Here is a 24884-nt window from a genome sequence, read left to right on the forward strand (position 1 = left end):
TGCAACCATTCTGACAGGGATTTTGCCTCTGTTCCAACAAGGCTTCCATTAAGAAGAAGTCCAAGTTAAGCAAATTTAACAAACATAAAGATTCCCCAGTGTCTAAGCATTTTAATTTATCTGACCACGACACAGGTTGTGTTAATATCAGATAACAGAAATTATTAAATCTGATCCTGAGCTCTCCAGTAGCACTATTATTAAGTATTTTATTTTACCAGGATCAGAAACTATAATCGCTTCTTCTATCCTGGATATTATCTCACTGACTTATGTATCTTTTTCATCCATGTTTTGGGGTGTTTTCTCAACATTGTTGAGTATTTCTACAACAACTGGGTTAGCAAATCTTCATCAGCACACATGATAATACTTACAAACAGGTCCACATGGTTGGCAAAGCTGGTTACATGACCCAACTCCAATGCTGCATTTAAGATATGGTTGAGCACCTAAACCAACACATAGTGAGAACAAATGTGTTTTACAGTTATTAAAATGGCATGTTCTGCCAGAGTTCATGTTTTTCATTGCAAAAACCTTTGCTTTCATTGCATCTCAATGCCACTTAACTTTACTGGCATTGGGATATATTGTTTAATAGGCAATAGTGTAATCTATCATCCCAATTCAGACTGGTAACCCAAGCTGATGTTTTATCACATTAGGATGTACATGATGACAGTTGATCATATCCCATTACTTAACTGTAAATGATACTGTACCAAAGGAAATACTGTTTACCTATCCCCTGAAATTTATGTTCCTAATCAAATCAACATTTTACCATGTTAGACTGTATTTGATGATAGTTAATTAAATTATTAAACTGGTAGGATTTATATGCCTTTTAAGTCTTTTAATCCACCTCCTTTCCTTGATTTCGGAGAAGAAAATAAAGATCAAACCATATCACTTAATTGGGGTTACTTCAGAACCACTTGCAAGATTGTTTTGAAATTCACTTAGCAAGTTTTACATCAAAGTCTCTTTTTGGGAACAAGATTTCTGATTATAATTCATTCTTTTGCTCCTAAAACTATTCAGTAAATATTTTTTGTATTGGTTTTGTTTTATATTGTATTTTGACCAAGTTTTTTCTGACCCTGAATGTTCATACAATTCTTTCTTTACATTGTTAATCCACTCATTATCTGCTGATTTCTCCAATATGCCAAGACATACACACATGACAAGTTACTAACTTGGTTGAAACCAGTCAAAACTGCCAATCATTGGTTGGATTGACCAACAGAAATATAATCTATAAAAACTACAATCATAATGGCTATGTTTCATGAACATCCTGAATGATGAGAATAAATAACAGAATTCATCCTAGTCTGGCAGCTACTGGAACAATGGTAAACAGGGCATTTAACAAGAGAGTGAGAGACTCCAAGTGCCAACTACCTACCTTCTTACTGGGGAAACCTTCTTCCCAGACTCATATAACTATCCCTTAAGTACCTACTAAAACTAGTGGCTGCATGGTGGTGGAGGTGTCTGAATAACCCATATGGTATCTGGCTGTATCTTGGCTTTATGCCAGTTTCTGTGCTATACCCCTTACTATGATAACATGGGGCAGTAACAGATATATATTTTTTTCAGCTCTAAAGATTTAGGTTTAGAACACTGATCCTGGGGCAGAAGTCATTTACTGCCTTCAGTTATATGCCTGTCACAGGGCAGAGATGAGGACACAAAATGGGGAGAAAGTGCAGACTCAATTTGGGTCTCGGCAAACTCATTAGAGACAACCATAACCAACAGTTTATTATTGTCTGTTTGTCATTCTCTTGAATTTTGATTGTATCCTGTGCAAATCCTTGTTAGGCAGTGCTGCCAATAAATAAAAGTTGTAAATTTCAACATGCGATGAACAAAATATTTATGAAGTTTTAAGGCAATCTTTCAAAAACTGCATACCAAGCCATGCTGAAAAAATTCAGCTAGACAGAAACATAGACGAACACATGGATTACCCTTGCCTGTATATCAGCAGGGCTTTAATACAAGATCTCATTATACAAAAGTCATGGCTTCTAACCTTTGCAAAAGTAATTCCAGTGGCCCAGTTCCATCACAAACTGCTGCAAAATGTAGTGGTCTTCTGTGATCCCTGTCCTCAAGGTTGATGTTGGGTTCAACAGACAGGAGACGAGATAGATATTTTACATTTGGGTTTATAGCTGCACAGTGAAGTGGTGTGATCTGTAAAGGAGAATCAAATATTCATTGTTAATCTGTTATTTGATAATTCTCAAAGTTTGAAAAACCAATGTATTTTTCTTCACAAGAACAAAGAAGATTCTTTTAGTTTGTCTGATTAGTTACTGGAGCGGGGTGGGGGGGGGGCTGTATTTCCCAGATCCAAAATTTGTTTCAATGGGTTAACATGTACATGAGATAATATTGTTTCATTGCAGTATTTTGTGTTGTAAATCATGACTAAATAACAGATCTATCATTTTTATTAAAACACAGAATTTTGCATTTTCCAAGGTAAAATTACAAAAGAATGTTAAAATTCTCAAGTTAATTTTATACATTACCTCTGCCTATATTAACTTACAGATTTATTGTCGTAGGGTTTCTTGCAGACAGATTTACTTTGTATAACCTGTCGCAGATCTTCATTATCAAACAGCAAAACCTGTTAATAACAAAAATATAACATGCACAATGAACATGTGGATCATGAAGTCATGCTTACTTGCAGAAAATGTGTATGGAGAGGTAGATAGGATAAGATGCCAAAATCTATGCAAACATTTCTTAGATTGAGGATTCAAACACGACTGTGACAAAATTTCATACCATTTAAATGCCAGACTTTTATATTTATGCACTGAAGATCCAGTGATGAGGAAAAGCACAAATACACATATCTGTGGTCACATGGACGGATATTATGTCTGTATAAAAACACCAATTTAAACTAAACAGAACTGATAGAAAACAACTTTGAATTACTTGTTTACTAGCTGTTAAAGCTATATATTTTAAGCAGCAGGGTTTCTCTATGTAAAATAATATCAATATATATAGTGTACATTGGTACCTCTCTTTTTTTAGGGCTATTCCATTAAAACATACATAGGACCCAGGAAAGGCACTTTTAAAGTGGGCGACTTATCCATAGATGCAATTTCGAATTTTCTTATCGTTTTAATATAAACTCTGTGAAATCAAAGTACCCTGGCATATATTTTTTAAAAACTGCCTTCTCTGGGTATCATGTATGTTTAAATAGAACAGTCCTTATGCAGTTTCTCCATGCAAAGTAATAACATAATTTAGTGTACATATAGTCTGCACCTCTTTATGCAAGAAGCCAAAGCCAGTGTTATGCCTTTTCTCAGCCTCCTCAACCAGTTTTCCAGCCAGCTTCCTGTTTCCTGTTAGCACTGCCTGATAGGTGTTAGATATTGCTGAATTTATCTGTGAAAACAAAATGTTTACAATGATAGATAACAGGAATCAATTTCATTCATGATAATATTTGTATAGACAAGTAAATTATTTTTACCTGGCAGTGGCCTGAACATATAACATTTATGTATTTCTGTATGTACACCTTATACATTTTATGCAACTGTATGTTTCATTATTTAAAAAAAGCAAAGCTTGGTAAGTTTTTCCTTTTGATGGAAAATATCAAAAATCATTATATCCAAGATGCATGTAATACCATATACATTTTATTTATACAACAAATAATAGAAACATTTCCAATGGAGTATAGATTGTCTATAAGAAGCAGAATATTGTCAGTGCAAGTAAACTCTTTTTTAGTGTACCAGCTAGGAAGAAGTTTTGCAGCTATTTCCAATCTTGTAGGAAACTCTTATTCTTATAAAGACCAACTTGTGTTACTTATGAAATAAAAAGTGATGCTTAAGATTGGAACATGAAAGTCTGTTTAAATAATGAAAGATCAAATACTGCACAATTAGTGTCCCAAACAGTGAAAAGTGCAGTCATTTTCATCAATCATCCCTGGCAAGCAGTGTGTTACACCAAGTGGGAAATGGGCCAATGAAAATAATAAGCAAAAAGAACATAATACACCCTTTTAAATTTATTTACAAGTGGTCCAAATCATTCATATGCTTGGCTTCTGATTGATATCCTCCAATCTTTCTTTCTCAATGTTGAATGGTTGAGTTGATCTGTCCCTTTTACCATCACAGATCCAGAGTGAGAGAAGTAAAAGAGACAAAAACTAGGTCTTTGGGCAATTAAAACCTTTTTAAATGGACTGTTACAGAACTTCGCTAAAATTAAAATTGAATAAAAAAATAAAAAAAACATTCAATAGATCACAGTATGTGTGTGCCACCAAACAAAGGAATTTACAGGATATCCCTCATCTCCAATGCTTTTGCAACATTGTATCATTGGTCAATTGTCATTAGTATCAAGAAGAAGCAACTAATTTAATGTGTAAACATACTATTACTGTTATGACTCTGGTTCTTGTAGATTACATAGCAAGTGTCAATTTAAGGTTTTATTCATATGAACCTCCCAGCTAGGAGGGTTTTCCTCTTGTGATGAGGTGTCTCCTGTCCCTCACTAAAATCTCCAGCATATGCCAAAGTATTGTTTTAAAATTATTTATTTTCAAACATTTTTCCTAATATAGTATATTTACAGTAACACAACCAGTCATCATGGGACTGTCAACTGGCTTAAGCAATGCAAGACAAATTAGTTGCTAATTTCAAGCAGCATAAAACAAATAACATCCTTTTCATTGGTTGGCAGGGTTGGTTTGGTTTCACTCTGTTTAAAGTTGCCAAGATTGATTACACAACTGACATAAACAACAATGACCTTGATTTAATCCTCTGCACACATTAATCCTTTGCAAACGTATGAGAGTCAGCAAGCAGAGTGCATACTGTTCAAAACTCATTGCAATGAATGACCATATCATAAAAAAGAGCAAACACACCACTTTTATTTAATCATTTGTAACCATGGCAACTTAAAAAATAAAGGTTATAGCAAACAGTGAGACTGTCTACTGGTTTTGTAATTTTACAGGTCATGCCAGAAGTGTCATTTGTTGTGGACTGTAAACTAGATTACAGTACATGTCACTAAATGCCATTGTGGTTCTGAAGTCATGTACATACCCATTTAGATTAAGTTTTCTTTCTTCAGAGGGAATAGCCATGAATGCACACTCAGTTCAAATGTTTCTATTGCTTCTTTATCTTTTGTGAAAACCCACACAATACAGATAACATAATGAGAAATATTTTAAAGGGCTTCAATACAGTGTTTGAGTACACTGTTTGCCTTGGGAGTTCTTCCATAATGCCTGAGATGACTAAGGTCTATGATTCATTTTTAACACTACTAAGTAATAATTGTAGTCCAGATTTGATTTTGTCCTTGTTAAATAGTTGTGTTGTTTGTTGCTTTTCCTTGATGTTTCAGCCTATACAACAAGCCTTCATCTGTTCACCTTAATGCAGCCAGTTAAGCCCTTATTTATAAAGTTAATCCATGTATGTCATCTGTTAATTAGACTTCTGACTTTTGTCTAAATAATTTTATACCGTTTCTCAACAAGTTAATTGAATGTGTGTATGAACGTTTTATGATTGATGTAATTCTATATTAAAATAAAGATTATTACTTTGCGATGAATTTATGCAATGTTTTTACAAGAACTATACATAAAGAATATATGTACAATAATTTTGAGTAATTTTCTTTCTTAATCAGTGGTGAATTTTGACCTTGGAAACTGGCCTTTTGCACAAACCTGTTAAGAGACAACCTGTCTTGAGAGACTCCTTTATGTTGCAGAAAAGGTGGCCTCTCAAGACAGGTTTACTGTAGTAGTAATGACAACAACAGTATTGATGGTGTGATGTAGAAAATTTAGGCTGATTCTAGGGGAAATCTTGATCCAGTAACAGCAGATCATATTCAAAGTGAGAAGATTAACAATGATAAGGACTTCCCAAAACAGAATCCAGGGTCTCCCAAGAAATGTTAAAAATGCTTATGGTACACATAAGGAGAGTATGAATGGCAACAAGTTACTGTGAAAAGACTGATTTGATAAGATGATGTACAAATTTAAATATTGAAGAAAACAAAAATTTGTTCCAATAGTTGCAATTATTCTCTATTTCTATACTAAAAAAATGGGTTCAATGAAATTCCTGCCTTTTCTGAAGTCAAAACTCCTGACCAAATTTTGCAAATCTCCAGATCTAGGTTGACCTCTCTGTTCCGTCACATGCATGAGTTTTCATCAGTTCAAGTTATTTTTTCCCCTCTCAATCAACAGATTTCCATACATTTTATTCCTTTACTTGTGGCATGAGAGAGAAAATTTTGAAAGCAGAGGGAATTTCAATGAAGTTGTTAAACATGTTTTATTCATGTAAAAAATGAAGATTAAACAGGGAATATGGATATTTTCTGCTTTTATTCCTTTACTTATTAATGACATAACATTCATCACTGGCTTTAGAGAATATAGCAGTAATGATCTGCTAAAACTAAAATTATATGCATATTCATACACCACCGTCAAATCACACTTCAATAGCAATGTCATTTATTATATATGTGGAATACAACAAATTTATAGAATGAATATCAATACTGTTTACATCCATTACAAGCCAGAAAATCTCATGGACGATATTATACATGGTGTATACCTACCAACTGATGGTACAAAATATAAGATAAATCACATTTATGTTAACATCATGAGTAATAATACAATATTCTGCTCTGTGATGTTAGAAACTCGGGTAGAAAAAAAAACCTAACTCACCAAATCTTCCCTTTCCTCATCTGGAAATTGGTTTATCAACAAATCCAATGTGTCTGGCTTTACTTTAAGCTTGATGGCATCTTCTGCATAATTAAAAATCCTATCGTCCTCAATCACATCCTGGGAAGAGAAAGAATGATAGGTTCTCTTCTTTTAAATATCTCAGTTTTAAAAACAACTGTTGTTGAAAATCAAACTATTGTTTGCCCAACATACATGCCCCTCTCAAATTCACAGAACTTCTGACAAGGCACAAAGTTGATTGTTAACATATGTGCCACCATGAAATCCACAGAACTTTTGACAAAGTAGCAAGCTGGACAAAGGATATAAAAACTTAAACCTTCTTCAAATTTGTGCAATATGTGTCAAGAGACAAATATAGCCATCAATATATGATCTATATTAATCTCAATTATTTCATTTTTGTATTTTTTTGGTAAACAAATTTTGCTTTAAGGGTCCTGCTGTAGTCATAACTTTATCAAAATATACTCTGGAATTGTATAATGGAACAGATGTAACTACTAGAAAAGTGATGTCTCTACATAGGCACAGGCAAGACTAAAGGTCTGGATTACAAATTAAGTCTTAAAGAACTGACTTGTGACATCTGATTGGCCAATTTTAAAATGAGACCTAATTTTTAGCCAACCAAATTACTGGATACCAGACTTAAACCGGAGTCAAAACACAAGATTTATTGATGAAATCCAGAACAGAAGTACCATTTTATTTTCAAAATTAAAGCACTTAAAATCTGACTATGGTTCTTTTGACTAACACAAGATCATACAACTGTTCATGCTGAAGCAAAGTTGAAATGGACATCCAAACTGCCAAAAGAAAAACAGAAAAACTGGATAAATGAGCTTAAAGTTCTTAAATATGCAGTTGTGCACACCTGCGTCCTGAAGAATGAGTATGCACATATCATTTCTTTTATGCTCAGGAAATTTATGTCTAGTGACTAAGATTTCTTTCTTTGAAGGACTTACCTTTGTAAGTGCATCATTGCCTTCCTTACTGCCACGGCTGACTGATATTGGACGAATTCTACGAAACCCCAAAAACATGGGGTTATAGCTGTAAGTAAAGTGATGTATAAAGCTACATACTATAAAACAAATGGTACAATTATGTAACTAAAAGATAAATGAGGAACTGAATCCATTAAATTTACCATAATTCTGGGGTACTTGTAACAGATGCATTTTCAGGGTTTCAAATTTTATGGTGCCAACTTTGGAGGATTTACTATTTTTTCAATGATGAAAATGGTGATTTTCAACATGGTGAAATATTCTAATATTATTATAATATTCTATTTTCTACAAACTAAAGATTTTAATGACTATTTATCCTTTAATGTTTTATTTACTGCAGGATTTGATATTTGTTAACTCACTAAAAATTCTCAAGCAAGCCAACAACAATGAAGACAAGAGTTGTTTACGTTGGCAAAAGCAATTACCTAATTTAAAATGATGAATATATAGTTTTATAGATCGAGGTCCACTGTGGTATTAACATAATCCCTTTTTCTTTAGCCTCACACCTCTTTTCATTACCAAGATTTCTATTTATCCAGCCTGGAATGTTTGGGCAGCTCTGTTTTCATTAAAACCCATACTTAACTCTATCAATGCATACAATAAACATCATGCATTCTGGGATGTTTATGTTTTATTAATATAATTCAACATAAATACCTCACTTCAGCCCTTTTCTTTCTGCCATTTCCGTTTAAACTTGTTTCTTACTCCCGTTTCATTCACTGTGATCTAAAATACTCATTTTTTCTTACACATGGTCAAAAACGCTTTTCTTCACTGTTCTCCCCAATATGCTCTGACGCATAAATGTGACAAGTTCTTTACTATGTCACTTTTCACTGGTTGAACCAGTCAAAACTGCCAGCATTTTGATGATGGACCAAATAATATGTAGTTAACAAATATATGTACAACAATCATAAAGGTTATGTCAAATGAAAAAGCTAAGAAGAAAAAAAAAACAGAATTCATCAAGACAATACATGGACAAATCAGAAAATTCTGGAAACCCAAAAGATATTGCATCTCTGCCTTGTACATGTGGAGGATTCCAACCATGTTGAAAAATGAAAAAAGACAACAATTTCAATCTCTCTCTATTGCCAACAAACCGTATCAGCTATAAAAAAATACTGCTTTGAATACCCACAATCATAAGTACTGATAAATAAATATCTCTCTCTCTCTCTTAAACACAAACAAAACATTCACTTGTGTGTGTGTGTGTGTGTGTGTGTGTGTGTGTGTGTGAGAGATCTGGATTTTTAACGTAGGTTTAACATTTTTCAGTCATAGCACTACGATGTCTGCAGTGTGGCAGCTTATAGTGATGTCTAGCACTGGGGCATCATGCCACAGACATGCAGCATGATGTCTCACCCAGTCTTATCATCCTGACACCAGGCCGACCAGTCCTAACACTAATCTCTCAATGATAAGTGCCAAGCAAGGCAGCTGTTAGTACCAATTTGGTAAGTCTTTGGTATGACTTGGCCGGGGACTGAACCAACAACCTTCCGCATCCAAGGCGGACACTCTAACCACTAGGCCACCAGAGTGGTCCAATGAGCAGTAGTCATTTTCGACAATGAAACCAGCTTAAGTGAAATCTTATCATCATGATGGAACTAGAGATAGGGGGCATCAGGTGACATTCAGAACTGCTGCCTGCCTAGCAACCTGACACCATCTACTTTCTGTGTTGGCAAGAAGATGGGTTTTATCTCCCTTTTTTTTATTAAGAATTTTCCAGTTTAATATTTGGCTGGAGTATCATTTTGCATAAATAATTAAGACAGATACAAAGAGAACGGCAAACAACAACCTACCATGTCCATTGTTAGTCATCTGTGCATGTTGGTTTTGAGGTTTACTGTCATCTTAATAGGATTTATGTTTTAGTTATTACCTCTTTTGCATTGTAAGGACTTTAAAGAATAAAACAATTACACTTTTACATATAGACAGTTTGTCAAATTTTTGTTCACTGCCAGTTTTACTCAGAAGCCCCTAAATTATAATAAATTTGGCATAGAAAATGACCCAAAAATGAACCCTGTATTTGAAACTTGGTACCTAATAAATTTATATCATGGAAATGTGAAAAAAAACAGAAATCAATTTAGATAATAATGTTGGAAGGCTGGTTTTCTGCAGAACCTTCAACACAAATAAGGCTGTATCGCACCAAGGAAATGGAAGCTAAGTGTCTCTCAGATGGCCAAACAAAAGCAGCTGACCAAGAATGGACTGGTCATGCTTGGAGTGTGTGACCCTTGGATTATGAGTTTGATACTTGTAGTGTAAGCCTTAATCTAGGTAGCTTTGAAATATCACTTGACAGTAAAAGTAATCACATATTCCACACCAACTGCTGGTTTATGTTATACATTCACTGGGATTTATGTTCCAAGGGAAAAATACTTTCAGGGCAGTCTTTACTCCCCTTCCAAGCTGTACTGATGTCTTGTATTTATTAAATAGTATAGAACGCCTTCTGCATTATTCTTCAATAACAAATAACATTACAATTCTTAACCAAATGAGCTACCGCAGATCCCAAACATGGAAACACACCTGAAGCATGTTGTTACTTGAATTTGTTTTTTTAAAGCAAATTCATGGAATTGATGTTCCACACTTTTTAATGAAGTAGACAAGTGTAATTTTGTAGAGGAATGGGCTAGGTGATATATTAAAGGAATTTATGTACATTTGTAAAGGAAGACACTAATAATGCTGCAGAACACTAAAAATCAACTATGGTGAGATCTCATTTGGTATAAAGTCCCTTACAGAATACGGATGCAATATCCAACAGCAATAACTTCAAGAAAATTGATATCAAATTCAACTGAATATAATTATTTAGCTACATATTAAATTTTCTTAATTTCCAATACTAGTTAAGGGAATAATGCATGGAAATAATACTAGGTGGTTCCAAAAATCAGAATGCCAGAACTCCAGTAAAATTCAAACTAAGCCAAGATGTCCTCAGCAAAATGTTACATACCATCTTTGGTTGAAATTCAATCAGAATTAAAGGAGTTACTGCACAGAAAGAAAGTGAGCAACTGTGATAATCAGAAGCCGTAACTGCACTAAAATATAATGCTGCATGCTGAAAATGCATCCAAGCAAAGGTGAAAATCAAACTCAATCGAGGTCTCAGTAACATCAAGCTACCAACTACATTTCTTAAATATCCAATAAGGGAGTTCAGTAAATTATGTTTCTCTGAGAATGCTAACCCACTCATATTAACATCTGGAAATAAACTCTGCAATATCTCAAATCCAATCTCCTGGATATGATGAATTTGGTTTTCCCCATCTATTTGATTTATTGAGATTTATAGTTTTTTTAAACGGAGCTTAACAATTTTTCAGTCATATCGCTACGATGTCTGCAGTGTGACAGTCTATAGTGATGTCTAGCACTGGGGCATCATGCCACAGACATGTAGCATGATGTCACACCCAGTCACATTCTCCTCACACCAGGCCGACCAGTCCTAACACTAACCTCTTAATGCTGAGCACCAAGCGAGGCAGCTGTTATGACCATTTTTGTAAGTCTTTGGTATGACTCGGCCTGGGTTCGAACCCATGACCTCCTGCATCCAAGGCTGATGCTCTAACCACTAAGCCTCCGGAGCGGTACCCATCTATTTGACATATGTACAATGGGAATAAACTCTCCCAATTTACTTCTCCCTTACACCACTTCAGTGGTTTTTGCTGTTATCCTGGAAACAGATCTTTACTGTCATCTGATACATTGCCTGGTGCCCAGTGCAAAGAGACAAGTCACTACTGTACCAATGATGACGATCTTATTGGAGTCTCAGACCTCAGAACTCAACTCTGACAAGCGAGATCTTGTTACAATTCTAGATCTAAAAGCATAAGATGACCACAACATTTGCCTTGATTCAGAAAGACAGGGCTCGCCTTTTGGAGCTGGCAAATTTCTGAAAGCCAGGAGTCAAAGATATGTCTCTCAGAGATCTGCCCTTCACAGAATCAACTTCCTAACTCCAGACACCTCATTATCAGATGACTTTTGTAAAATAGGATGTGCCATAGGTGCAGGCAGCTTCCATACACCAGAAGCATTGTAGTAATCCTTCTCAATGAGTAATTATAATTTCCATAAAATCGGAAATGCCATCACTGAAACAGGTGACTTCCATATACCAGGAACTGTTGTAGCCAACTGCTTGTTCCATATACTGTCAAGTGCAGTGGCACATTCCTGTAAGTCTTCATGAAAAGAAGAGGAAGAGATCAAACATTTATTCCTGGTCCAAGGCTCCACAACTTTTAAGTCCCAAACCTTGTCAGGCTGCATAAAACAAATTAGGTAACAGACTGTACAAGATAGGTGGTGAGTATACCACAATGCTTTTATGTACCCACATTTGCCATAATCTTGCAGGCAGCACTGACAGCTGTAAAGTAAACAAATACAACAATAAACCGAAACAACAAAAGGGTAGGAAATACCATGACAAAGAGTATTATTTAAGATATGAAACAAAAGAAACCCGTGTTTCAAACCCTCAAAAACAATAAAAATGTACACAGATACATGAAAACAAACCAAGCACTGGGAAGAAATGCCAAATTTTTAAACAAATGAAGACAAAATAAATCCCAAAAGATATCTGACTGGACAAGTGTATACATTCTTATGTCACTTATTTAGGCTCAAATAAACAGTAACACAAGAAAGAGTGAAAACAAAAAGCTTTGGGAAAAAAAATACAATCATTTATTTCCCTGGCAAAATTCTGTAAAAAATGAAAATAATGTTTACTTACAGTTTTATAGAATGAAACCCAAAAATAATCCAAGAATAATCCAGGAATAAAAATTTAGTAGTCCTAATAACAAAATGTTCTACTGATTTCACGTTCGAATCCCAACAAGGAATCCAAGATGAAAGAATATGATGTATGCTGCAATCTGTAATATTGAAATCCACAGTTCCTTGTAGAAACAAGAATTATCGCTCCGGTTTCTGATAGCTGAATAAATTTTTACAAAAAATTGTTCTTGTTCCACAGTATTATATAAGCACACGTATTTTCCAGAAAAATAACATAATTAATCCTTTTGAATCCAAGTAATTTGAAATAACTAAAAAAAAGTTATCTGAAATAACACCTAAGCGCACATCATACAACTAACAGTTTAACAGCCCAGCTTCTCCTGAGATTAACTCTCCAAAACATGAGTTATATGGGCTTTCTAAAACATAAACAAGGGGTCACGTGATCATCTCCTGGAAGGTTATAGAAGCAAGTACTTATTACAGATCATGTTTACCCAGTGTGACCCTGACGAAAACCAATCATTTTAAAATAAAACAGAACTTGTTTACGATGGTTCCTACAAATTTTGAAACAAGGTCAGGATTTAGATCAACACCTGATGTTTATAAACTAACAGTCAAGGTCAAACTATCTTCTGAAAAAAGTATCATCTCTAGTGAATAAATTTACATTACAATATCACGTAATGAAAAATAAAAAATTTAAAACTGACAAACAATTAAACTGAAATAAACATATTGTAAATCAGATACAAGTAAATCAAATATACATAACAACATGCATGAAGTCAAAAGAAAAGAAGGAAGATACTGTGACTGTCAGCAGTGGCCTAAGTTATCTGACAGAGATAATTTTACTTTTTTCTAGACCTCCAATTACCAAATGGGGGATGGAATAATGTCTGGGAACTGGGAACTAGTTCCAGGAAATGATAAAGCAATGCAAAAATAGCAGATAATGTATTATTGCTAGTAAAACTGCTTATATTAGACAAGCATAATACCTGTAAATTTAGATTACCTCAAATTTTAGTGTTACTGACATTTTTTTGGGGGTGTCTGGAACAGTAAAGATAATTTCATCTTCCATATACTGTTATCAACAGATCTTCCTAGAATGTTAATTTTTTTGGGAAAGTTATAGAATTCTATCTTCTGCATATTGTTGATTCACAAATCTTTGAAGAGATTATCGAACAAAACTGTACTGTACGCCTGTTTCAGTAATGGAAACCACGCTTGCAAATAAAATACTAGCTATAAAAAGATAACTCAAATTAATAATTTGGAAAGAAATCTAATAAAAATGAAGAGTTCTCATGTTCACTGTGTTGAAGAACGTGTTTAATACACACAAAACCACTAAAGAATTTATTGTCTTGAAGACTTAAACTATCAAGGGTGTGTGTCACCCTTCTAGGATACCTACTGCCCTGCCTACCCACTTTAATGATGTAACCTATCTACCAACATACCCATCTACCTACCAACATAGTTACCTATAATACAGCCACAGAGGTCCATAAGTGCCAACTGCATTCTGTACCAAACCACAGTATAACAAGAATGATCGAGCATTTGATGTGTGTGGAGGGTTATAACAAAAGGAAACATATTAACATTTAAATTTATGTTACTTAAATGTATTTTCTTCACCTCATGTTATCTGTCCCATTGGTTTTGTCAAATGTTTATAATAGAAAACAAAGATTTACTACAAAGCTTCATCGTTTTTGTTTCTTTCATACATTTGACAGAGGTATTTGAGTATAAACATTCAAGTATGACCAAGGGATCAATAGCAGTACTGGAATTACATAAGGGTTTTATCAAAAAGGAAAGCTATTATCAAATAAAAATATAATATATTACCATGAACGGCACATTATATGCCCACCCCAAGTTTAAATAGTCCTCGACGCAATAACTTACATTTTTGTGTAAAGATGACTTTTTCTTTTTCCAATCAGTGGCTCTGACCTTTCTGACCCCAAAATCAATAAATTTGTTCCTTACCCTCCATCCAAGTTTGATCCAGATCTGCGATGAAGTAAAGTTACTGTGACCTATACCTTTGACCTCAAAATCAATAGGTTTTCCCCAAATGCCAGATATCAACCAAGTCTTGTAACTGTAAACGTACATTCGTAACTGTTCTATTAAAGGAAATTCCATACACATATTACTGAAAATCAGTAAATGGTAAGCATCATGTTTTAATTTCACTGCCATTCATAAATGTCAGCACTTTTGTTCAAATTTGACAATGGAAAAATTTGTCACAGGGATAATAATTTGGCAGGCTTATGTTTCAAATGCTTCAAATCCTACATCAAATTTTTTCCTCTATTACTATTAATATGAAATATTTAAATTATGTCTGAAATGCTACGTAGAATCTATATCATTAAAATTTTACAATCAAGTACTTGCTGAAAGTTTTTACAATGAAAATACTGAAAATAAAATATTGCCTTAAATTAGAGTATTTGGACAATCACTCACCTGCCAGTGTCCCCTGCCTTGATAAAAAGACTCTGTTTGGATGATTTCTTCAGCCTCTCATTGTCATTGCTGATATAGTCCTTAACCAGAATTTTAATGGCCTCATGATTGTTGGCCTCTAGTGCATAATGGAGGGCTGTCTTATTCACACTGACAGATTTCTTCAATTCCAACTGTGAACATAAAAGATAAACCACCAACAGTGACAATGACAAATGACAGACCTGCAGAGTGATGTCACATTATGCCTGCAGATCTGTGTCACATAATGGGCCTACAGATCTGTCACCTGATGGGCTTGCAGATCCAAGTCATGCACGGGTCTGCAGATCTCTACAAACTGCCTGGACTCAGATTCACTGATAAACCACTTTAATCATCATTTTATTAGGACAACACTTTAAATTAATAAAGCCTAAGCCACATCGGAATTTATGTTAGTCTGACTGACAATAAATTTACTGACAACTATATTGCTGTATTTATCTCCATGTCTGCATTTTTCTGGATGCATATCATTAACTGAGGTTGACTGCACAGGTCAAGAATTAGACAGATCAGTTACAGGATGTAAACCAGACTGGCCTCACAAGTAAAATAGTGACTCCATGCTGGAATCAGCAGTTTCACAATCAAAAATGAATTATGAATTATTCTGGGACATGATTTTGGTATTCCACAAAAAAAGCTGAAAATCTGAAAGGGGGATCTGGGGGTCCTCCCCAATGGGGTATTGAGGGGCAGCACCTCTGAACCGGGGGGTCCAGGTGGCTAAAGGCCCCCTGCAAAAAAATGCATTTTACAATCATCAAAAACTGCTCCTGGTACAACTTATGATCATAATATATAAAAAATAATCATTTAAAAAACTAACAAACTTACCAAAAAGTTTCAACTTGACTTGAATTATTTCACATTATTTATTGTCACATGAATTTGTTCTCCAATACTACTGGTGCTTAAGTTATTTCATGTGCATGTCAGTGTTCACATCGTAATTAAGTCACAAAAATTTCTCAAATTTTGCAGCAAATAGATTACACTTCTCTTTTTTCATAACAGATCTGTAAAATATTCACCCAAGTACATCAACTATATACAAATAATCCCATACATTCACTTGTCTTTTTCTCCAATGGACACAGCCTGTTGATATTCCAGTTGAGCTCTTTGTGCAGCTTTGGCAAAGATTTGTTTAGTCTTTCTTTTGACTAACATTTGCTCAATGTGCAATCATTTCTTTTCCTTCTCAATCAGAGCCTTTTTCCTTTCAAGCTTGTGCTTGTATTGGTAACATGCAGTGTGCATATTCTGACGGAGATGTACATCTGTTTTCTCATGCAAGAAATCTTTCTTCTTATAGTAATTAAACGCACTTTTTCCAGATGCCTTCTGAGCTTAAATTTTTCTGTATGCAGTCCTCTAGCATTCAGTTTTCTTTTAAACTTACCAACTAAATTTCTGTCGACTTTTTGCTCCAGCCATTCCCATTTAAATACGTTTTCTAAACCTTTATCTAAACTTCTCGCGTCATTGTCTCTCTCAACAACTCAGGACGCCATTTTTTGCAAACACGCTTCTTCTTTCCATTGCCATCACTTACCATTACATGAAGATTCATTGGATGAATTTAAACTTTTGACCAATCAGAATACTCTTTACGAGAGTAATGGGCTAACTGATATATGGAACTAATATGTTACAAGGGTTGTTGCAGAATGGGACCGAACAGACCATTTTTAAAAAACCAGATCAGAGATGATAAAAATAAAACAGACTACATCAAGAAAAATTGGATTCAAGTAAGGAGAAAAGCGGAATTCTGCTTTAAAACAGAAAAAAAATCATGTCTGTATTCTGTGAATTAAATTGCATCTGCCAAATGTTTTTAATATAAAATGTGGTGTACAATTGTAATTATAAAGTGTTTATGTCTTATTTGTTTTATAGTTCTGCATAAGCATTTTGAGGTCACTAGATGTCAACCATCTGACAGACTTCACTCCCCAATTCTTCATTATAAGTTGCAAATGTGATCATTTTAATCCCAATTTAGAATGCTGCAAAGGAGTAACCTGAAGCTTTGTCTCACATGACGAGTCTACATATACCACATCAGAGGCTTGCAGATCTGTGCCAAATGATGGGCCTGCATATGCCACATGAAAGGCCTGCAGATCTGTGCTACATGATGGGCCTGCATATGTCACATGGTAGGCTTGCAGATCTGTGCTACATGATGGGCCTGCATATGCCACATGATATGCCTGCAGATCTGTGCTACATGCTGAGCCTGCATATGCCACATGAAAGGCCTGCAGATCTGTGCTACATGATGGGCCTGCATGTGTCCCATGATAGGCTTGCAGATCTGTGCTACATGATGGGCCTGCATATGCCACATGATAGGCCTGCAGATCTGTGCTACATGCTGGGCCTGCATATACCACATGAATGGCCTGCAGATCTGTGCTACATGATGGGCCTGCATATGTCAAATGATAGGCTTGCAGATCTGTGCTACATGCTGGGCCTGCATATGCCACATGAAAGACCTGCAGATCTGTGCTACATGATGGGCCTGCATATGTCACATGGTAGGCTTGCAGATCTGTGCTACATGATGGGCCTGCATATGCCACATGATAGGCCTGCAGATCTGTGCAACATGATGGGCTGGCATATCCCACATGACAGACCTGTATATTCTTGCCACATAACAGGACTGCGGATCTGTGCTACATGATGGGCTTTGCATCACATCATGGAACTGCAAATTTGTATCTATGCTGTTTTGATGTGGGATGCATTTAATATATACATAAATAGAACAAAAGAATGAGAATATTCCAGAATGCCTAACCCAGAACCTTTGCAAAAATTTAACTCATACAGAGTCTTTCATTGCAAATAAGATTGGAAGAAAGCTCATCAGTGTGATCAGTGTGATGACAAAATAATATGCACGTGTTCACCTCTTATTAATACTTTCTGCCAAGTTTTAATGCATAAACATCCAAAAATGGGAGATTAGTTGCACACGCAAGATCTGTCACATGCACAGTAAACATCTGACATCAAAAGTTACACAACTCTGGAAACACAATTGAGTGTAATGACAAAGTCATATGCATACATTCATTTCAATTACATCTGCCAAGTGTCAAGGCAATTCAAGATACGGGACTGGTTGCACACACAATCATGTGTAGTACATGCATGTAAAACCCAAATGGAGACATAACATTGTAAAATGAAATACCAGTGTTACAAGAAAACCAAATGCACAATTTCATGACATGTTAATAATGTCTGCAAGCTTCGATTCTACTAATCAGTGGTCAAGCAGAGCACAGACATCAGATTATAACTACTGTGTGTGTAAGTGTGTTTGTGGATGTGGGTGTGCATGCGCGCATCACTAACTCTGTTAGTCCCTATGATTTAAAAGTTCACATGAGCGATGTCTTGATCATCATCCTGTAAATACTTACTGAATGCACACGTTCTGTATCTTCCGTCAGGTTCTGTAATAATTTCATGTCATTCAGATTTACAGCCCGAATTGCCAGCTTCCCATAAGAGTTCTTGGACATAAATTCTACTAGTTCACTGAAGAGAAAAAAAGGTCAGCATAGTACAAATGGCATCATATACATATATAGTCTGAATACTATCAGGGTTTCAATCTCAAAATCCAAGATACCAGAAGCAATTTTTTCAATAAATTTTTTCTTTTTTTTCTTTTCTTTTTGCTGTTATCTTGGATTTTGATTTTCATGAATACTGAATTACCCCACACAGGGTTGTAATATATCATTTATATCGTTTTCGGGATCACAGAATCAAAATTTCACATTAGAATTGGTCTCCGAGTTACCCTCATTGATTTACCAAAATTCTGACTAAACCCATTTTATGGAGACACCACACACTTTGAAAAATCAAAAACATGTCAAGATGATGAGAACCATGAACAATTTTTTTGACATCTTGGAGGCATTGAAATGAAGTCTAAATCCCATCAGTTTCAGATTTGTAGAAGGTCATCTACAGGGTTCCATGACCTCTTGAATAAGAGGGATATTTTTCAAGTTTTTGCTCTGGAACCATATTTAAGCAAACAATCTGAACACTCTAATAAAATACAGGTCTTTTACAGATTAATCATGGAGTATCATCCATTGCCTCACTACATGCCAAATATTTCATCGCTATCTATTTACATGTTGAAGCTGGACTGCTGCAAAATCAAGAAAAAAATTGCTTAGGATAGTGGGTTTGTGGCCATATAACGTGGCAACCATGCAAGATAGCTTCAAGATGATTTCAGATCCGTGATCTACACAAAACGTTCTGTAGGACTTGTGATTTTGAGCTGCATAGCCCAATTAGAAATGTGAAAAAAAATGCTGTGAAAATTGACCCCAGCTACATGCGTTCATGAGTTATTGGTAACACTCCATTTTCATTCCATTTTTGAGCTATGAGCCTAATTTTTGGAAGTATTCATCCCTCAACATGTACTTCAACATATACATATTTACAGATTTTTTTGAGAGGGTCGAATTGATATGGAATGACCCTGAAGTGGGTCACAGAGACTTCTTGTTTTTAATAAGCATGCAAAATTTGAGATGCTTTAACAATCTTCCAGTCATATCGCTATGATATCTGCTGTGTGACAGTTTATAGTGATGTCTAGCACTGGGGCATCATGCTGCAGACATGTAGCATGATGTTCCATGCAGTCACATTATCCTGACACCAGGCCGACCAGTCCTAACACTAACCTCTTAATGCTGAGTGGCAAGCGAGGCAGCTGTTAGTACCATTTTTGTAAGTCTTTGGTATGACTTGACTGGGGATTGAACACATGACCTTACACATCCGAGGCAGATGCTCTAACCACTAGGCCACCGAAGCCACTCTGTTAGAGCTTTACTAAAATCAAAATCTTTAAAAAATGTTGCTTCTCGTTGTATAAGCATTAATATGTTGTTTCTAAGCATAATCTGTTTCTTAAACTTGTATGAATATTGTTCTATGCCAAGAACCCCCTTTCATTCTGCTATCCAAAAAAGGGGTATGCACAAAGCATGCTTAACTAGCCTGATGGAGGTTGAAAAACTGTTCTTGATGATTGTTAGGTACAATTTTCCAGAGTTTACATAAGCACTGCCAAAGTTTCACATTTCTTGAATCAGTACTTTAATGACTGCTATGTCAGATTCATATATTCCCTAATGATGTATTAGGGTTTTAAGTCCATCATTGCCATCATAGTCCACTTGTTCAGACAGACGTATTTTGATCAAATAAATATCTTTACTTCTCATTTTCTTGATTCTTTTTATCAGTTTATCTTAACCCTTTCAGGGCAATATAGTTTTGTAGCACAAGATCATACAGGGCAGAATTGTTTGAGAAAGGCAAGGAAAACTGTACTCTAATTTTTAATTGTCTGTAGGCTTGGTATTCTGCCTTTTTCGACATTTAATTCTGAAATGCTGATGAAGGGGGGTTGATTGGCATGCAATCCATTTTTGTCCATCCAGCATGTACATCTGACTCTTATTCAGCTTCATTTTTGGGCTCAAACTCACTCACTTGTATCTCCATTAACATTTTCCTCACTCCAACAATCTGATATGTTTCATAACTTTAAAAATAAATGTCCTCATTGCTATTATCAGCCAGTATACTTCCTGAACAAAATTATTATCTGTGCATGAACCAAGCTGGAAATCAGCAATTTGTTGCCTGGCTGTCTCGATAGCCTATATTTTGAAGACCCATCTGAACACAACTTCCTTACTGCAAGGTTCAAACTGTGACATAATGCTCATTCCAGAGTACAATGTACCAATCCAATTTAGTTTAAGAATCATTCATGTCAAGATAAAGCATTTAGGTGTAAACAGTTGCCTACCTGAAAAATGACAGATGTCATGACAAGCACTGTGATACTTATACTGATGTGACTTATGTCATGACAAACACTTTAAGGGTAAATGGTTAAATAAAAATTGTATACTGCACACAGTACATTTTCATATGTGTGACTTTAAACAATCTGATGAAAATCAGATTTCCGCTGTCCTATGTGAAGATCTGACAGTGACCGATTAGGGGTTATATTCACGTGACCTATGTTATTACCATAATAGCTAATTTTATCAGCCAATCAGGTGAAATCAACTACTTTCATATTTGGGAAACTGAGTCGTATGGCTGAAAAATATCAATGTGTGATAAACAATTAGATTCACTTTCAAAATTTAAGAAAGCTGCATTTCCAATGGATAATTTCAAGGGCCACCTGAACATGAACCCTAAGTGGTCGCTGTCAGATCTACATGCAAGACAGTAGAGATCTAAATTTAATCAGATTGGATTTTAAACTAATTTGTGTGAGTTCTTGCACATCACTGCTCTCCAAGTGCATGAATTCATACAAATTTTATGTGATTCACACAATCACACACTCATGCAGCAGCTCTGTAAATGTACACAGTATTTTATTTGGTGAGAAGTGAATAGTTTAAGTTCATTAAAATTGGAAATTCTATTCAAATGCATCTACATTCCCAGCTTTAGATGCACGTGACATAAAAAGTATGCAATAAAATCCCATTTTAACTTGACACTTTTCATTCATAAGAACAGAAACAAAACCAAAACTATACATAGCTTCAAAAACTTACTTTTGTTTACTCCTGAAAGTTTAAGTTTGCCTCTTTAAATGTATAATATGACTCCAAAATTTGACCTTTGGAGAAGAGTGTGGAGAACACTATGATAACATTGGCAAAGTCTATTACAACTTGATGCTGTTATGATGATAAATGTGATGCAGCACCTTGAATTGAAAGGCCCTTTTCTAGAAAGCCCCTGCCCCACATTAGATGCATTATAACATCTGACCAAACATGAAAATTAGAAATTTGCTATTTTGTCCTCCACCCCAAAAACAAGCCCATCTTTTTTTAATAGATACCATTGTGAAGAAAGAATGAGAGGGATGAGAGGGACCACTTCAACATTTTTTTTTTTTTTACCAATAAGTGAAACAATGCAACCAATATAATGGACTTAAATTTTCGGATAGAACAATCCAAGAATCTGTAACAGAAAATATTTGTTAACTTTTCATAAACCTTTTATATGTACATTGCATGCCCTAAGATCTATCTATCTATCTATCTATCTATCTATCTATCTATCTATATATATATATATATATATATATATATATATATATATATATATATATATATATATATATATATATATATATATATATATATATATATATATATATATATATATATATATATATATATATATATATATATATAGATAGATAGATAGATAGATAGACACACACACGTAAAAGGGGGCCCCCGAGTGGCTGAGTGGTCTAAAGCGCTCTCCGTTACGGATCACTGCCATCTCACCTCTGTCTGTGTGGGTTCGAGTCTCGGATTTGGCTAATGTGGGTATGTTACAAAACTTGCCAGTAGCTTCTCGTGGGTCGGTGGTTCTTTCCGGGTTTTCCCGGGTTCTTCCTCCACCATTAATACTGGCCGCCATGTATAGCATATCATGTGTTGAAAATGACATTAAACCCTTTAACAACAACAACACACATGTATTATATTTCGTTGCTCATTTACATACATATAAATGACACTAGTTCACAATTACATACTCCATCTGGGCACAAAGAATTACAGTAAAATCTTACTTTGTTTCAAAGAATGGTTCCTTCTCCAGAACTTTTATTTTTGGATTTGGTTTCAGCTTTTTATCTGGCCCCACCTTTTTATCTTTGCCTGGTGTTGGTGTCTTTTTCTTTTCTTTCTGCTTTTCCTTTCCTTTTGCTGTCTTCTCTAGGTGGAAATTTAGTAAAACTGTTAGCTATCAACTCTTTTTATAGCTATTCTAATCATGCTACACAGCATGACAATGTATATGAAACAGATAAAAAGTTATCATTTAAGTACACTGAAAAAATCCAAAATACAGTAAAACATGTCTTGTTAAGACAGCTGCAATTAGAGACCACCTGTTTTGTGAGACAGTAATCTCAATGCAGTGATTTCAATTACATGCTGTTCTGACCTGCAATGTGAGACCACCTGCCTTGAAACCTTATTTTTGGCTGGCAGAAGTCAACAGGTTCAACTGTACTAAATACAAACTTTATTTAAAACATATTTTTATTTAAAACATTTTTTTTCTCTCTTCATGATGCCTTAAAGGTATAATACATATAGTGAAGAAGAGTTAAGGACAATTGCTGAAATGCATGCATATTTTATTTCCCTTTTAATCACAGTATTTTTACCAATTGTCTTAAGGTTTAGATTTGGGGTGTGGCTAAAACAATTCAGCTCAATTCAATACAATCAGTAATTAGATGTCAAGAATATAAAAAAAAATCATCATCCCACAATCCACTCCCAACAATGGTAATATTTTATTTCTTTGAGACAAAAGAACATCAGAGGATTAAGTATTATATAGTTTTACCCAACCAAAAACTACATTTAAATAGCATTATTACATTTCCAACTATTTTTGAATTGCTGAATTTGCCAGCACAGTGGGAGGTGGATGGCCTAATTCATCTGTGGAACTTACCATTGTTCTGAGTAGAATGTTCTACTGCCAACTGGAGGATGACCTGACAACATGTTGGGTTGATTAAATTGGACCATCCAATAAATACTTCCACAATGGCACAACAATGAACAAAGGTAAAATGGCAAAAAAGTGGAGCAAAAAAGCTAGAAGATGACTTGGATGACTTCATCCAAAGAGGAATGAATTAAAGAGCCCAAGACACATCATCAGCCCTAACCATGTAGACTCCGATATAGAAGAAACAGAGATGTCCTTCACTGAGAGATAAATAAGCTCCTTTAATAGTTCAAATAATTGATCTTGAGGTGCAGTCAAAATAACGCAAGTACCTGAGACAGGGAAGAAAAAAGAAACGTTTTGACCCGATCTTTTTCTTAATGACTTGGCTAGATAGAATCCTAAAGTTCTAACTGAGCCAAGGAGTCCATCTTGATCATCCCTGGCATAGATAAAAATGCCAAAATTTTAGAAAACTTCTACCAGGTACCCGTCAATCCTAATGATAAGTTACAAAAAATTCTATTAGAGTAAATGTGTTGTTGTTGTTGTTGTGAGGTTTAACGCCATTTTTCAGCACACGATAGGCTATACATGGTGGCCAGTATTAATGGTGGAGGAAGAACCCAGGAAAACCCCGGAAAGAACCACCAACCCACAAGAAGCTACTGGCAAGCTTTCTCACATACCCACATTGGCCGAATCCGAGACTCGAACCCATGCAGACAGAGGTGAGATGGCATTGATCCGTAATGAAGAGCACTTTAGACCACTCGGCCACTCGAGGCCCCGAGTAAATGTGTACAAACCTGAACTGCTTTGTTGTAGGTTGACAATGGCACTAATGGCATGCAAAAGTCTATTCTTTTGTGTGATTGCAGTGTAAATAAAAGTGCTGCTCATTTGGTACTTATTCGTATAAAAATATGAAGAAAATAAAATTAACAAACAGTTCAAGAAACTGAATTTAAAAGAAAACATTTAGTAATGCTTTCAAAAACTAAAAGTAATTA

At 35.1% G+C, this 24884-nt stretch overlaps 1 protein-coding gene across 3 annotated transcripts in view; it reads right to left on the minus strand.

Annotated features, from left to right (window-relative positions):
- The window catches only part of LOC149804499 (poly [ADP-ribose] polymerase tankyrase-like), a 201083-nt gene that overhangs the window by 138368 nt on the left and 37831 nt on the right, over positions 1-24884 (minus strand). For all 3 annotated transcript variants that reach the window (XR_016416027.1, XM_089940712.1, XM_089940711.1), the window contains exons 8-15: positions 22973-23117; positions 18717-18834; positions 15223-15395; positions 7819-7906; positions 6821-6940; positions 3325-3447; positions 2579-2659; positions 2054-2217 (exon numbers count right to left, since the gene is read on the minus strand). Coding sequence is in view for 2 of the 3 variants with exons in the window: in XM_089940712.1 (XP_089796838.1) it covers positions 2054-2217; positions 2579-2659; positions 3325-3447; positions 6821-6940; positions 7819-7906; positions 15223-15395; positions 18717-18834; positions 22973-23117 (1012 nt within the window). In the remaining variant the exon portion in view is untranslated. The remainder of the gene's footprint in view (positions 1-2053; positions 2218-2578; positions 2660-3324; positions 3448-6820; positions 6941-7818; positions 7907-15222; positions 15396-18716; positions 18835-22972; positions 23118-24884) is intronic.

This window comes from Sinohyriopsis cumingii, chromosome 2 (assembly GCF_028554795.1).
Source record: "Sinohyriopsis cumingii isolate HCF-2022 chromosome 2, ASM2855479v2, whole genome shotgun sequence".
Taxonomy (NCBI): domain Eukaryota; kingdom Metazoa; phylum Mollusca; class Bivalvia; order Unionida; family Unionidae; genus Sinohyriopsis; species Sinohyriopsis cumingii.